Consider the following 17,262-nt stretch of genomic DNA (forward strand, 5'->3'; position numbering starts at 1 on the left):
AACATATTTTGTTTCTCTTTGTATTTTTATGTCAATATGGTACAAGATTATCCCATTCAATTCAATGTGAAACGAGTTAGGTTAAAAATAATCAAAAAGTAGTCCGATTATATTACCCTAAGGGCCCTATCTTGCACCCAGCGAAATTGACTTTGTACACCGACGCATGTATCATTCCTATTTTGCACCCGACGCACAGCGGACTTTTCCCTCCACAGACGCACGTCGGTAAATTAGGGAATAAACTTGCGCTCCCGAGGGCGCTTCAGCGAAAAGAGAAGGCTTGTGTTCCGGCGCAAACTTTCCCTGGTGCTGTTTTGCAGTTCCAGAAAACAATTCCGTCACAGACCAGGAAAAACCTAGTCTAAAGTCAGTGGCGCGTTTTCAGTGGCGCGTTCAGAAGCTATTTTAAGGGCGCATGCTTGGCCATAATGTAGCGTGTTCACAACACGCATACACTTTGCTTCTCTCATCTACACAGACGCAGCAGTTGCCATTTTTGCAAACCATACATAATTACAAGGAAAAATATTCCACATAAGGGAAATCATTGTGGTGTCCATGAAGATATGAAAAAAAGGCTTAAATCTAGCTTACACATTTACCAAAATTATTATACGCCTGTTTAACCGAAGCTGATTTGGGTGGGTTTCTCTCATCCGCATACAATGTCACTTCTCTGTCTTTTACGGCCCTGACGAGAACGTCGGTCTCCTCGGCTTTGAACCGCTCCTGGTGCGCGCCTGGCAAATCCGCCGTTATAATAGCAATCCGCCATGGAACAAGCGCGCCTGCTCTTAAAGGGAATGTGAGAAGATGCTCTGATTGGTTTATTTCACGTTACGTCCAAACCACACCTATGAATAATGAAGCTACTTCAGACCAACCCATTTTAGATTTGCGTCGGGCGCAAGAGTCATTTATCCCACCGGTATAATAGCAACAGCGCCCGAGATCCACCCACAAAGTTACTTGTGTTTCGCGTTTGATACTTGCGTTTCAGATCGTTAAAATAGGGCCCTAAATGTGTAAATGTAATGTATTACGTTACTAACTAAAATTTTTGTCATGTAATTTGGAATCAGTAAATGACTACAATTTGTAAGCAATCTACTTAGTAGGGCTGGGAATCACTGGGTACTTCACGATACGATACGATACGCGATACATTGTTCACGATACCGATAATATCACGATATGGCGATACTGCGATAATCAATATATATTATCAGTAATAACTCACAATAAATGATGATTTAAGAAATAACATTTTTTTTTTTTTAATTAGGAAAATGAAACTCCATTTATTTTTTTGGATGAAACACAATAACAAAAACAACTTGTGTCTTATCAGTTGCAACAAAACAGTCACATACACTATTTTTGTTTTGCTGCAGATGATTTTTTTCACTCGGGAGAAATCGAGTGGAATCGGTGATGCTCGCATGGTCGCGGCTCGTAGCGTGTGAGAGGAATTACAAGCCGAGCCGAGCACGTTACGAGCACCTCCCGACCTCCTGATAATTTTTAAACATGTTTTTTCACCAGCTGTCCACTATTGCCAAATCATACACAACCACGTCGATGGGGCTATACCTCAGTGGCAGCAACCATACAGCGTGCGCATACACTGTCACTGTCACACACACACACTTTTCTCTCTCTCTCTCTCCCATTCGCAACATGACGGTCTCTGTGTTTAGCGCGAAAGCCCACGTGATTGCTGCCGGCTCGGGATAAAATTCATGCAGGACAGTTGTGCCGTGTACCAGCTGCTTTGACGCGATTATCAGTTAAACTGACTTGCAACGTGTGCAATATCTCACAACCTCCCGAGTGTCCGAACTCGCACGCCCGCCCTAACGGCTTTTAAGATCGATACTTGGCAAGAGAGCATCGAGAATCGATCACGGGAGACAATATCGCGAGATATCGCCATATCGATATTTTGGCGCACCCCTACTACTTAGTACTGCTAAAGGCCTGGTGGTTGGTGGATTATGTAAAATATCAAAATCTTCCATCATTTCCTGTCCTCTCCACAATCCAGTTAATAAAAAGTGGCAAAAAGGACAAAATAGTGATGCTTGACTTGCACTAAAATTATAAATTCAGCTGTATATACATGTTTTAGAGTGTTTTGTCGTAAGTGAGCATCACCTCTGACCCAGTAGCTGTGATCGCGTCCCTGAGGGTGATATGAGGTTGATCTCCAGGTCTCCTCTGCGAGGGTGGACGATGAGGACTCGCACCACCACATGCTCCAGGAACACCACATGCTGATCGGACTGTTCGCTGCAACCTGTGGTCGACATGCTGGCATTCAGTTTCTGATCTGCTCGAATGTACCTGCAAGAGGACCCAAGGGAGTCAGTGGAGAACAGGTCAGAATCTAAAACACAAATCTGAATCATGAGTGAAAATACGAAATGAAGATTAAAAAACTGTCAGGTTATATTTGACAATATAGTATAAATGGTTACTGATTTTTAAAAGATTCTACAAAGCTTTTAGAAACCTGAAATCAACTAAAAGTGGATAGAAGAAATCCGAAAAGAATTGAAATCACTGAGAAAAGGCGCATGAATGTGCATATATATTTTGTTAAAATATATATTTAGTTAACTGACAGGTTAAATGATAAACAATAAACTGGATAATTTATTTGTTTTTTAAAAAGGCTTTTAGAAACCTGATATCATATGTGAAGGGCAGACGCTAATATTTTTTAAAAGGAGAGCGTAAAATAAAAAGTGAATGGTAATTTATTCTGTCGAAAAGGTCAAATAATACCATAAACGTACCATAAACATAGTCCTTACAACTTTTGCACCATATGAGCTCTATTGTAGCTACTTGATGATACTTTTATGGTGCATTTTTGTTCATTTATACAGTTTGGCAATGAAACTCAACATCCACTTTCAATGTAGAAAATGCATTTTAGTGTATTTCTTGTGTGACGTAAATGACGGCTGCTTTGTGTAACCACATGTTTTAAAAGGGAAAAACTCCCAGTTTTCCCGGCTGTCCTCAAGTATTACAGGGGTAAAGAGACTCACATTATGCAATGACAGAGACAAAATGCCTCTTAACATGATTAATGGCTGAACTTAAGACCGAGCAGTGTGTTCTGAGGACAAGTGGCCTTCTGGGAAAGTCCTGCCTCCTTTGAGTCATTGTCAAAAACCACATGACTTTATTTACATCTTTTGCTGCAGGATTTTCACTCTTCCAGTGAACAAAGTGTCACTGCTATAATGAAGTCATGTCAGGTCATAAACACTACCACAATATCCTAATTATCAATTTTAATCTCAGTTAAGACTGAATTTGCAAGTTTCGTGGTGCTTCTGACTGCACTGTACTAATTTGTTTTTTGTGCATTTTGTGACTACTGGTTTAAGAAGTGACAGGTTTGTATGACTAAACTACATGTTTCATAATCCTTTGTGCAGCTAGAGCATCACACACCTAATGTGGATCGTTAAGCTGAGAAAAGCAATAGAGAAATTTTAAATGGCCTGACCTGATCAGTTTATTTCAACCTAAATCATTTAAATCACATAGTAAGCATCAGAGTATCTGTATTACACATATCCTTCCCCTTAATAATGTGAAAAAAGAAGAATAAAAAAACAACACAAATTGTCATTCACAATTCCGTTTCGTGGCTCATTAAGCTACAGGATCATCTTTTCTGTCAGTCTTTTCGGTCATTTTGTTTATTAAAGCCTTTTTTTTTCTTGGGAGCAACACCGTTTCAACGGTTTTATTATAGCAACTGTGCCGTTTTATGGTTCTGCTGATAAATAACACCGCACAGATGGCAACAAAATTAGTCACTAGAGGTCCAAGCCATTATTTAGCACAGGTTCAGTAGCAGTATCACCCAGAAATACTCTAGGTGGAGATTGCGCTATAGCCTCGTTTCAATCTTGTGAATGACATTCAAAGGAAAATGTGCTTAAAATGGAAGGCCGTGTCCCTTCAATTTACTGTAACATGACGGCTTGTGGTGAAATTTGAGGGGAACTTCAAGCTTCCCCCCCCCCGAGCTGAAACCTGGGGGGAAACTGCATCCATGTGGAGACCAGGCATTTCCCTGGGTTCAGATAAATCTTTAAATACACATATGTGTGTGTGTGTGTGTGCGTGCATGTGTGTGTGTGTGTGCGTGTGTGTGTACAATTATTTTTTGAATTTACCCTAAATTTATTTTAACCTTAGAAATACATTTTGTAATATATAGCTTAAACAATTTATTTTAAATTTTTCAAAATATATTTAATTAAGTCATGCTGTACAGTTCTGTTCAGTATTAACTAAAACTATATATAAATTAAATAGCTATTTATAAAACCATAATAGAAAAAAAACTTAATTTAAAAAAATTAAACGTTGCCGTGGCAACTAACTGAAACAATAAATTTAAGTGGAAGTATTAAAATAGCTAAAAGAAAAAAAATAACAAATTATGGCTTAATAGAAACAAAAGATCTAAATGACTATTTAGGCACTTAAAATTAAAACGTAAAATGGAAATATAAAAATAAAAGCCAATTAAAAATAAATATGTTAATAATACTGAAATAACACTGGCTGTTTACAGCATTTATTATAAATTGGAAAAAAAATGGACACCAAGATTCCTGCATATAAAGCAATAATTGGTTCGACCGGACAACTCGTCCGAGAGAAAAGTGTAAGCAAACCATCTAATCATCAAGCACAGCACCATTGTTTACAGGGTTGGGGAGTAACAGAATACATGTAACGGCATTACGTAATCAGGATGCAAAAATCTGCTGTCTGTTATTTGTTACGGTTACATCAAGAAAAAAAAACTATTTTATTTTTTTTAAATAGTAAAAAACTATTACAATAGTTTCACTTAAAACTAAATAAATTTGTATTTTGACATAATAACACTATATTGTCAGTAGTGAAGCACGGATCGCAGTTATATCCTTGGATTCTGCGGATAATCCATGGGTTGGGGGGCCAAGTAATAAAAAATAACATTCCAATTAATAGCGAGTGGGTCACATGTCGACGAGAGATAAATCATTAATGTGCTGATTTTAATAAAGACACGGAACTCTCATTTCACGGTAAAACGCAACAAACGTCCTTCACTCTTTTACTTTCGTTTTCAACAACAACGTGTATCTTCAGGGAAAAACAATAAAGAAAAACATATGCTAGAGCAACTCCTAGTTTTATAATTTGCAGACTTTCATTAAGCTACGCAGTTGCAGGGTTTACTTGTTTAAGCAGCAATGTAGGCAAAACTGATCTGAGAGAAATTTCAAAGAGGAGAATTAAAAACAAAAAAGGAAGGAAAGAAAAGAAAAGAAAAGTACAGTGTAGGAGCATTTTACTCAAATAGTTAACCAGGACGAATCAAATGATAGGTATGTGATGTGTAACGACTGTGAAATATGTGAAGCAACGCTGTATATATGACAATAAGCTCATAAGCTAAATATTAATTTTTAAGCAACCTACTTCAGTGTAATATGTTACCATAGTATCATGATTAACACTGAGAATTAGAATAATTGTAATGTGAAGCATGCGTAGTGGTGTTCACGTGAACAGCGTCGGAGACTCTTTTCTGGGTGTGTGTTCACTGTGTGTGTGTTTACTACTCACTGCTGTGTGTGGGTGTGCACTTGGATGAGAGAAATGCAGAACACAAATTCCAAGTATGGGACACCATACTTGGCTACACGTCACGTCACTTGGAGGAATCCAAATGTAATCAGATTACATTACTTTCATATTGTGGTACTTTTGAAGTCATTTGTAATTGTAACGTAACCCTCCCAACTCTGATCGTTTATGGCATACAGCCATTACATTTTTCACTTCATAGATCCAAAGGAATGAGACTGTAAATCGGTAGATGGCAGCTCCATCAAACGAAATTCTAAGCATGGCCAAAGCACCAGCTAATTCCCTCTCGATAGCCATCCGAGCGTGAGATGCTATATATAGATCCCAATCTATGATCAATTTCGATGACCGCAGCAGTCATGCACACAGAAAACACTGCACACAGACTCTCTATGTTTTGAAGCAGTAGACAAATTAAAGATTTGATGGTTTAAAAAGAGAGCCAGTTCAACAGGGGACTGGGGTGGACATCGTGATCCTGGATTTTCGCTCTGCATCCTTCATCAGCAAATCAATTTGAATGCAAAAATCAATCTCATGATTCCCTTCAATGAAATTTGCTATTCAATGCTACGAGGCACAAAATCAATAACCATATTTTAGGGGATAGATGTGGGGGAGCTAAAACTGTGTGTCAGCTGTCAACTTATAATCTTAGATAATTAAAAATATAAAATATAAAATGATTTTTATATTTTTACCTTTTGCCAAAATGTATTTTAACATTAGAAATGTACATTTTGTAAGTCACGCTGTACAGTGTTGTAATTGTTAACTAAAACTAAAACTATTAATAATAGTTTTCGTTAATTGAAATAAAGCTGGAATAAAATGAAATAAAAATATTTAATCTTAAAATAAAATATTTAAACTTAAAAACTTAATTGAAAATTTAAAAGTTAGCCTTGGGAACACACTGAAATTAAATATTTAAGTTGCAGTTGATAAATTTAACTTAAGTTGAAGTATTAATATTACTAAAAACTAAATTAAATAAATTAAAGCTAAATCAAATAATTAAAAAAAAAAAAGAAATTACATAACATTTTTATTTTTATTTTTAAAATTTGCAGCAAGTCACACATAAGAGTGCCAACCGCAATAAAACAATGGATATTTTGCATTTGATTAATTTAATAACTGGATTTCAGGGAATAGATGTGGGGAAGCTAAAAATGTGTTAGATAGGACAATGTTTTACTCTACACCTTGTTTGTCCTTTTACATCACAACTGCTGCCATAGGGGCGACGCTCTCCGAGAAACAGCCGCAAACAAAAAGGACGACATCTTTCTTTACAACACAAACACAATTTAATGAGGGTGGACTTTTCATTTATTCTTTATTGCTTTATCACGCTCATTGATCAAACCCCAAAAGAAATAGTGAACAGAAAAAACAACTATTGTTGGAAATCCTATTTAGCTGACATGAGAAATGTACTGGCTAAAACAACAATGTTCTTTTATTGTGTTTACACTACAGTGACCAGATGTCCTGAATTTACAAGCCACATCTCATCCTGGTAAAGTTACATAACGTCATTATTATCCTTAGTTTTAGTTTGATTCCTCACAAAAATTCTCATATGAAGGCTCAGAATGTAGTGCAATTTGTTGTATGCAAATCTTTAATGGAGATTTAATGGAGACTCTGCTAAACTTCTCCTCTGGTGTTCCACAGAAGAAGAAAAAAGCCATTCAGGTTTGAAAAGACATAAGGAAGAGTAAATGATTACAGTTTCAATTTTAGGGTGAACTATTCCTTTCAAGTTAATAAGAGTGGGTGGACTGTAGTTCTTTGACCTGTTAACAGAACAGTACGTACTACATCTGCTGTTTCCTCCTCTGACTCTGAAGAGGTAAGAAAACATCTGCCGTGCATGTTATGCACAACAACATTTTAGTTTGAAGAAATATATGCATAAAGTTTATTGGCTGCCATTTGACAGATTAATTTCAACCATCTTAAACCTAACTCTGTGCTCACTATTAGAAATCTGTCTGTTGATTCTAGTGTACATGCAGCTGACAGACGACAAGATTAAGGCACTAATTAACCACTGCAAAGTGTAGTGAAATGCTGATCTACACAGTTATTATTAGCTGTTTTCTTATTGTGTTGATTTGCAGTGTGAACTCTTTTTCAGGGTATGTTTACACAACAACAATGTACTAAAAATAGTAAAGTTTTTCATTTGAGTTTTTCCATACAGACGACAACCAGACGATCCCTGATCACACTGATTCGCGGACACGACTAAAAAGCTTTATTATGCATGCCAGGCCAGTAGTTGGCAGTATTTATCAGGCCCCAAAAACACTGTTGTCGTGTAAATGAACGTCTAAAACGCATATATAATGTTTTCCATTTTTAGTTCAAAGGAATCAGAATCACAGTTTTAATCTAAAACAAATAAAATGCATGCTTTTTAAATATTATTAATCAGTCTATGGCATAGTCACAAGAAAACTAATACCAGATTACTATCCTAAAACACTAGATTATTGCTTTTACACAGTCTTTGCAAGCACATTTATGTTGCTTCTATGCATTCAAAATTCAGTCCAACATTGGCTCATTTTCCTGATACAGTTTAACACATGCTTATAATTTTAAATGCTGCCATCTAGCAGATTAATTTCAACTAACCCTAAACTTTCTAACAGCATGCTGACTTTTAGAAATCTGTGTTGTATTTCAATTGTCTAATTGTTTTGCACTAAAAAAGTAGCGTAATTCACATGATTTGAATTTGAATGTGTACTTCTCAATTCTGACATGTCCTGGATTTTTATCATGGTCACCTGGACACTCCTAGTCTAGCCCAAATATTTGAACCTACCACACTTCTGCCTACCGGTTAAAACAGAGACTATTTATAGTTATAAAGTCATCCAGCCTGTTTTTACAGGTCTACTCTGTTCAACTGTATTCAGCACAAATGCATTCTGGTAAATAGGAAAAGACAGATGTGTGACGAGGTGAATGAACAGCTTTTTTAAAGTCGCCATGACATCAAAACTGACAATTCTTTTCTTTTTTTTATAATATAGCAGTTTTTATTATAAATGATTTAGCAGTGCACTTAAAAAAAAAATAAAAAAATTTTTCTTGGTTATCTTTAAAGGGGTGGTTGAATAAGATTTCACTTTTCTAACTTTAGTTAGTGTGTAATGTTGCTGTTTGAGCATAAACAACACCTGCAAAGTTACAACGCTCAAAGTTCAAAGCAAAGGGAGATATTTTCTTTTAAAGAAATAGCTTTTTAAGGACTACAACAAACAGCTGGTAAGGACTACACGACATTCCTTCCTCCCTAAAATTTACATAAACCCGCCCCCGGGAACGCAATTTATAGATTATCAAGACAGAATATGCTAATCAATGACTAGAAGATAACTACACATAAGCTACATAAATTCACCAACTAACCATTCAGAAATGTTGTCTACATGTTGTCACTTCTTCTTGAGTCTCTCCATCTTTCTGACTTTGTTTGAACATAGAAGGCTAAATGTTTTTGAAATGTTCAGTGCATGTCTGTGTGAGGTAAAAGAACACAAGCTCTTGAAGCTCCACCCACTGTGCCGGGAGCAGCAGCTAATTTGCATTTAAAGGAACAGACACAAAATGGTGCGTTTTTGCTCACCCTCAAAAAGTGACAACTTTAACATGCTATATAAAAATGTCTGTGGGGTATTTTGAGCTAAAACTTCACATACACACTCTGAGGACATCAAAGACTTATTTTACATCTAGTGAAAAGAGCATTATACCACCCCTTTAATCAAAATAACTTCCCCTCCCTCTTGGAGCGATATCTCTTCTCTAATGGCGTGTTTACTGATACAAGGGCAGGACAACCTGTCACAACTGTTCATTTAGTCAGCTTTTTTTTTTATTTAGTCTTAGGGTACGTTTATGACAACAATGTACTAAAAACTGAAACGATTTTCCTTTCCTTTGCAACAACATTGTCAAAATGATTCCTGTTCACACGGATCTGAAAATGACTAAAAACGCTGTATTATGCTGACAGACCAGTAGTTGGCGATGTCACTTTTGGAAAGAAAAACTATGCGCCTATAGACTGAACACATAATACGCATGCACATGACATCACCGTTTTCACAAATTCACGTTTTTGTAGTTTACACAGAGACGATATCGCACTTTGAAACCCGTTTTCAAAATTTTGCATTTTGAGGCCCCCAAACGCCGTTGTCATGTAAATTACATATATTTTATCAGAATTATTGCACTTTTTTCTCTGCCATTTCTCTCTGATATGTGTCACAACAGGGAAGAAAAGACTGTCGCAACTTCTGTTTCATGACAACTTTAAATCAATCTTAAAATAATAAAAGTAACAGTTATTGTAGCTCTGAAGTTAAAATTGCCATTATTTACTCACACTCATGTTGTTTCAAAGCAGTAGCCTATGATGTCAAAGCACCAATGTTTAACCCTAAATAATGTTCAGTTCAGTGGAACTCAGATAAACTTAAAATTCATGTCGTTCATAACGTCTTTAGGCATTATAAATATGATAGTAATATAGCAATGCATTTATACACACCGGAGGTTGGGGATCATCAACTCAACCAAACCAGCAGTTAAAAACAACTACCTGTCCAACCTGGGTGATTCTTGACAAATGTCTACATTCTTGACATGTCTAAAGAGTTTATTGAGAGATGTGCTGACAGTTCTTTAATTCAATCAGTTGGCTTAGACAAGAGGCCAAGAGACGATCAATAGCCGCTGCTTCATTTTGACGATCGATTTCTTTCAACACACATCACAAATTACGTGGACCCGGACACAGAGGAAGAGTAATCAAGCCATGTGACGTCCTTGACAGAGGACAGATGATATTATTGGCACAATGGATTAAAGACACGCATCAGAATGAGCACAAATGCGTCGATGACTGTCCTAGTTTGAATGCAATTTTAAATGTGTTGATTCTAGTACACAGCTGACAGAAGACAAGATTAATGCACTGATTAACCACTGCAAAAGTTTAGTTTAGTTTTCAACATTGATAATAAGAAATGTTTCTTGAGCAGCAAATCAGCATATTAGAATGTTTTCTAAGGATCATGTGACACTGAAGACTAGAGTAATGATGCTGAAAATTCAGCTTTGCATCACAGGAATAAATAACATATTGAAAGAAAACCCCCGCATTAAAATAGAAAACCGTTCATTTCAATTGTAATATTTCACAATATTATGGTTTTTACTGTTTATCTGATCAAATAAATGCTGCCTTGGTGAGCATTCTTTAGCATAATATTAAAATGTAATATAAAATAGCATAAAATTCATTAAAAAACATCTTACCAACGACATGCAGATACAGACAGACTCTCAACACTTCCACAAACATTAAATCAGCTGATTAAGCAGTTTATAGCGGCACTTTGGGGTCAAACTGCATGCAAATTAATTACCATTTGGATTGTAAATGTGATCCACCCCCATCTTATTTAAATTAGATTTCACGAATAATCAGGTTTGTACAAGCTGGTGATAGAGATGGCCTACTCCTGATAACCATTATAAAATTTACAACCGTTATTAAAGTACGGTTCCATATTGTACACCTTTCTGAAGTTTTATTTTAGGTTGTGATGTCCTTAAGAATATATATTTGCGGTATAAGTACCAAAAACCATCCCAATATATTTTTAAAGCTCCTTTCTCAGGAGCTCTGCTAAGAACAGGTCGATTATGGCCTGTCTAATTAATATTCATGAGCCTCTCTTCTGATTGGCCTGTTGTTTTCTAAGTGTTGCACGGCCAGGCCAACCAAAGGTAACTAGGGTCATGTATGCTGTGGCTTGGTGATGCTCACAAGTAAGGTAAATAAAACAATTGCAATTGACGCCTAAGGTAAACTTGTAAAACTATGAACTGTAGGGACTGCAGCATCTTTGAGGAGTAGCTTCTTTGAAAAAACGGCATTGAACTGTGCCTGATTGATGAAGCAGTCACTTGTGAAATGTGCAGAACAGACGGTTAAGGTCGAACTAAATTGCTGTGGTATTTCTGAATAAATAAACATTAGCCACTGTTCTCTTATATTAATGTTGTCTGGAAGCCTGTGTAGTTTCCTGACAGTGGGCAGTGCTGGGGTGGGACTGAAGGCGGTGACTGAGTAGTTCTGACATCACATTTATACGGAAGTCACAACGGCTCGTGAAAAGGCACAGCTACTTTATGCAGGCTGTGTGCATTTGTCTGTGGAATATGGATTGACTGTTTTGAAACCTATATGGTAGTTTCATAGCCCCTAGACCTCTGTTATCATGAAAAAAGCCAAGAAATGACAATATGGGACCTTTAAAGAAAATACGCAATGCAGTAAGACAGGAGAAAATGCAGGCCTTATATTATCACCACTAAAACAAAACAGTATAAAGCTTTAAGGTCACAATGTTTCATCATGCCCTTCAACAGATCACCATAATAATCTGCCTTTCAATGCAGTGACAGCACATCCTCTGAGGCCAGATATGAAAGAATAGAAAATCCCTTTCAATATAAATCAGTAGTTGGACGTGCCCACATGAGATATCACAGTTCAAATTAGGCCACACAGAACAGTCGAGTATTCAAACTCAAATGCTATAGGACACTTGAACCGACGCATTCCCGCTCGGCTGGAATGTAAGCTGTTTTTGTGTTGACACGGAGATGCTGTTGTGTCAATGTGACACTGTTGTGTTTGCTTGAAAGAATACAGCGATCCAAGACAGCAGAAAACGGTTCATGCAAATAAAATAACTATGCTCAAGCTCAATAATGTACAAAGTGCACTATGTAGATGCTTCTTTAAAACTGTACTTTGCCACGATACAACAAGCTACACACAATTTAAAGTAAACACTGGTCACGTAAATCATGTAAACAAATAATTGCTAGCCACACTGAAGTTGTGTAGGGATGTCATTGAGAGGAAATTTTTACATTGGTACATGAACTCTGAATTCACGATCACGGATACTCTTTCTATAGGCCTATAACTTGTGGACATCAGGGAGCCACTATCTATATACGGGGTATTGAAATCACCTTTGAATGCTCGCTCTCTTTTCCATTTCGCATTCGCAGTCACAAGTAATCTGTGGGACCCATTTTCAGCCCAGAATTTTTATGCCCAAGACCAGCCCCAACAAACTTGTATAACACAAACACTATTTTTAAAAGGAACATGGTGAAGGAAAAAAAATGAGATGGGAGGAAAAGTTATATGTCAGTGCTTTTGCGTTCTCTCGCAAATGTTTTGCGTTCCCCGAGAAACTTTCCGTGCCCTCGTAAAACTTTTGCGTTTCCCTGCTAAACTTTGCGTTCTCTCGCAAAGAACAAGTTTTGAAAGCTAACGTAAAGTTTCTCGGGGGAACGCAAAACTTTTGCAAGTGAATGCAAAAGCATTGAAATATAATTTTCCTCCCATCTTAAGGGGCTTCGTAGAGTCACTACTTACTGTTAGTTCCTCCCCTAAACAGACATAGAAATAGCATTGGATCAAGTTTGACCGTTCGAAAAGGTAAAGTTTTGCAGAAAACTTCTACTTCCTTTGTATGCAGGGAGCATCTGCTTAATATCCAACAGCACAGTGGCGCTGAAAAATTTTGAGATTCCTGGAAACGCGGTCACTTTGTTATAAAGCCTTGAGGTTTGCCAAAATATCTCAGTAATTCAGACCTCTTACAGGTTATATCGCAGGGATTTAAATTGAGATTTGAAGTGTTGTACTGAATGTGTAAGCGATTCATGGCGCTCAAGTGGACTATCTCAACATGTCTGCTGATTGTACACTGCTCATGAAACCAGCGTGTGACGTCGTTCCTCTCTGAGGTCGAAATGGAGCAGTGATTCATGTTATGAGCTAATAAAGCTTAGACATGCTCCAGTTACCACCACTGACCTCCTGATCATAATAAATGCCTCTAATTATCCCCATTAGAATCAGATATTGCTTATAAATGAAAAAGCAGGATTTGTTGCAGAGATGGGTCAAGTTTGAGAATAGGGTGTCTGGAAAAGGATCAGTAGACTGTTGTTGTTTTTTTCAATGAATGATATGAGAGTAGCTGGAATGGGTATATCAGTTTCATAATGTTGAGTCTTTTATTAAAGAATCTGAGACTTGTTCATTTGTTATGAATAATCGTCTTTGGGTTTGTGGCCATTAAATTTTAAACTGAAAGAGAAAACAATCAAATGAGATGAAGCACCTTTCATTTGTATTTAATTAAATTGAATTACCAACAATTAGGCATTACCAGAATGAGCATTTAGTCTGGGGTCAGGAAGTCTTTTATGCTCAACAAAGGCTGTATTTATTTGATCAAAAATACAGTAAAAACTGTAATATTACGAAATATTATTACAAATTAAAAGAAGTGTTTTTTTAATACATTTTAAAATGTAATTTATTGCTGTGATGCAAAGCTGAATTTTCAGCATCATTGCTCCAGTCTTCAGTGTCACATGATCCATCAGAAATAATTCTAATATGCTGATTTGCTGCTCAAGAAATTTTACTTATTATCAATGTTGTGATACTTAATTTTTTGTAGAAACGGTGAAACATCTTTTTCAGTATTTTTGATTAAAAGAAAGTTCAAAAGAGCAGCATTTATTGTCTGTAATTTATTTAAAAAAAACTGTACATACTGCCATACCGTTAGTATGACATAAAATTGCTCATGCTGTAATTGAAGATTTTAGTTGCGCCAGTAATGCCACCCACCTCTACAGAGATACATTATTGTGCAGAAGTGAGTTCTATTTGCCAGTGTGAAAGAAAAAGTGAATCTCTCCTCACCGGGTTCTGCGGTCTGAGGTCTTGGTGCAGGTGTGCTGAGGAGGAACATTTCTCCACTTCTTGGCTTCCACCACCATGGCCTCAGCATCCACCAAACCAAAGCCATACAGATGACTGACTAGTAGCCAAACACATAAATACAACAACACACATACACATTATTAACCAGGTAATACTAGGGAATATATCTTGAATTAAGTTTAATTTTCAGGTTTTTCTTGATTTAATCAAATTTAACAAAATTGAGTGTGATTTATGCTTACACAATATATATATATATATATATATATATATATATATATATACACACACACACACACATACATACACAGTATACATACACAATATATATAGAAAGAAAATGATTGAATTTATTTATTTTTTTTTCTGTGTAGATTTGCAAATCCCTCTCATGCATTCAAACACATGGTTTGATGTTCTATTCCACAAAAATAAAGAAGTACTAAGAGTTCCATTAAATGACTATGCATTTGGACATACAGTACAGCATGTCTCATGCTTGTGTCAAAACCATTTAAAATCAAACTGATCATTAGTCCACTTTATTACTCGATTGTGGCTGATAAAATAAATGATACTACACGCCACACATTTAGATTTGAAATAGTAAAAATACAGAATATAAATTTCTGAGGCTTTTACCTTTATGTCCGGCAGCATTGGTTTTCCAGTCACTAGCTTTCAGGTGAGCCTGTCTCGACGTCTTTACAAGGAGATGCTGGACATCCCTCCATGTTATCAGAGGACTGAAAAATAAATTGTTAAAGAAAAGAGAGAACTTTTTAAGCCTTTTGAGTTTTATTGCTTTATTGAAAATGTCCTCTGTAGAACAACAGCTATTTAATTTTATTTGAAAATTTTGTTTTGCTTTCCATCTGTGAGGCTCTGTTTGTAGGGGTTTTTGGGACACTCTTTCAATTTATTTTAATAATAATTAATTTGTTACATTTATATAGCGCTTTTCTGGGTACTCAAAGCACTTTACATAGAAGGGGGGGAATATATGCATCCATGCAGAAGGTAACAAATGCATCCAAGACAAGACTTAAAAACAAGAAGACTTTCACTATTTCTCACATCCTGAGGATGCATGTTCCATGAATACTCATCACTGAGAGAGCAGGATGAAGTCAATTAATATTATGTATGTGAAAATATGCAGATTGAGTGACACTGTTTATATGAGCTTCAAATAATAAAGTAGTCAAATATGACATCCAGACTTTTAACCTATTTAGACAGACACTGGAAAATGATCAATACATGAGACTTTATTTGAGTCTCTGCTCCTGCTAGAGGAAAATGTTGGCAAGATCCAGGCCTTTGATTATCGCCTTTTGATTGTCAGTATCTGGTTCTCTTTCATCATCTCATGTTCGAGATCCACCTATGGGAAGGGCATCCGTACCTGACATCTGCAGAAGCATCCAATTGCACCAAGTCTGGCAAGACAGACAGCAATTCTCCAATTGACATTCGCTTCTCGCAATCTCTGCACTTACACAGTTCGGTTGGATTTATGCTGCTCACCTTATGTGTCTGCAGGAGGAAAAATCACCAGATCAGCCTCCGCCAGGCGTGACAGTTGTTTTCTACCAAGTTTAGCTGTGTTTGCTTTCTGAGCCGCCCACGCTCTTGCATCTTCTCACCCGTTTCCCTTTCCACGGCTTTTTTCGCCGGTATGTCGCTCTCTAAACCTGCCGCTTCTCACATGAATAATCACGGGCCTGCCCGGCCGCATGTGGTGCGCTGATTGCTGCGAAGGACCTTCACCCGTTCTGCGTGCACTGCAGTCATTGCCTGATGCTGCCGAAAAAACTCCTGCGACGCCGCCTTAAAGTTGCCGCGCCCCAGTGTGTCAAGCTCGGCTTTTCTGACTCGGATGGGGGACACGGTGATGGTGACGATGACGCACTACCGGGGGCCTCCCGGGGCGCGACATCTCTCATCTGGGCTGACCAGCCCAATCCTGCATTCCCTGAAGAGGGCATCTTCGTGGGCAACCTCCCGCTCGTCGACAAACCGGCCGGTTCTGGTGATGACGACGACGCGGGCCTTCTCAGCTCCCGCCTTCTGGCGTTCCACAGGCCAACGCCCCCGCAGCCTTGCCTCAGTCCATCCTCCTGGAAGTGTGTGAACGAGCGTCCGCTCGCCTCAACACTGAGTGGCCGGCTCCACAGAGTGCCACCGGAAAGGGACATTTATGACGGGAAAGTGCTGGGACCCCCTCCCGGTCCGAGGAAACAACTCTTCCCCGTCCTCCCAGCATGCGCGAAGCACATGAGGCACAACTGGAGCGACCCGCTCGATCTCAAACACGGTCTTGTGGCTCTCAGCATGGGTGATCCCCCCGCTATTGAGCCATCGATCGCCAGGCACCTCAACCCAGTCCAGGGCCGGCTGCTCGCTCCCCCGAAGCCGGTCTTGCCTAACAAGATGGACCGTTTTTTTTCTGCCTCTGTGCACCAGGCCGCTTATAGATCCTCGGCCTTGGCTGTCAGGACTCTGAATGTCTCCTTCCTCCTCTCCACTTACCAGGCAGAGATTTTGGATGACTTAGGCCAACAGCTGGACAAGGGATCCCCCTCACCCGCGCAGTGGAAGGAGATCATTACTGTTAACGACCTCTTCCTCTGTAATGCTTGTCAGGCCGTCCAAACCTGCGGGTGCTCCATGCCGCTTTCTGTGGTGGGAGAGCGCGCACTCTGGCTGAA

The 17,262-nt window shown here is 38.0% G+C and overlaps 1 protein-coding gene across 1 annotated transcript in view; it reads right to left on the reverse strand.

Moving 5' to 3' along the window:
* The window catches only part of pcsk6 (proprotein convertase subtilisin/kexin type 6), a 78,925-nt gene that overhangs the window by 29,737 nt on the left and 31,926 nt on the right, over positions 1 to 17,262 (reverse strand). Inside the window, exons 10-12 of the mRNA XM_084108562.1 lie at positions 15,191 to 15,294; positions 14,528 to 14,645; positions 2,161 to 2,349 (exon numbers count right to left, since the gene is read on the reverse strand). Coding sequence (XP_083964688.1) covers positions 2,161 to 2,349; positions 14,528 to 14,645; positions 15,191 to 15,294 — 411 coding nt within the window. The remainder of the gene's footprint in view (positions 1 to 2,160; positions 2,350 to 14,527; positions 14,646 to 15,190; positions 15,295 to 17,262) is intronic.

This window comes from Abramis brama (assembly GCF_963993115.1).
Source record: "Abramis brama genome assembly, chromosome: 3".
NCBI lineage: Eukaryota > Metazoa > Chordata > Actinopteri > Cypriniformes > Leuciscidae > Abramis > Abramis brama.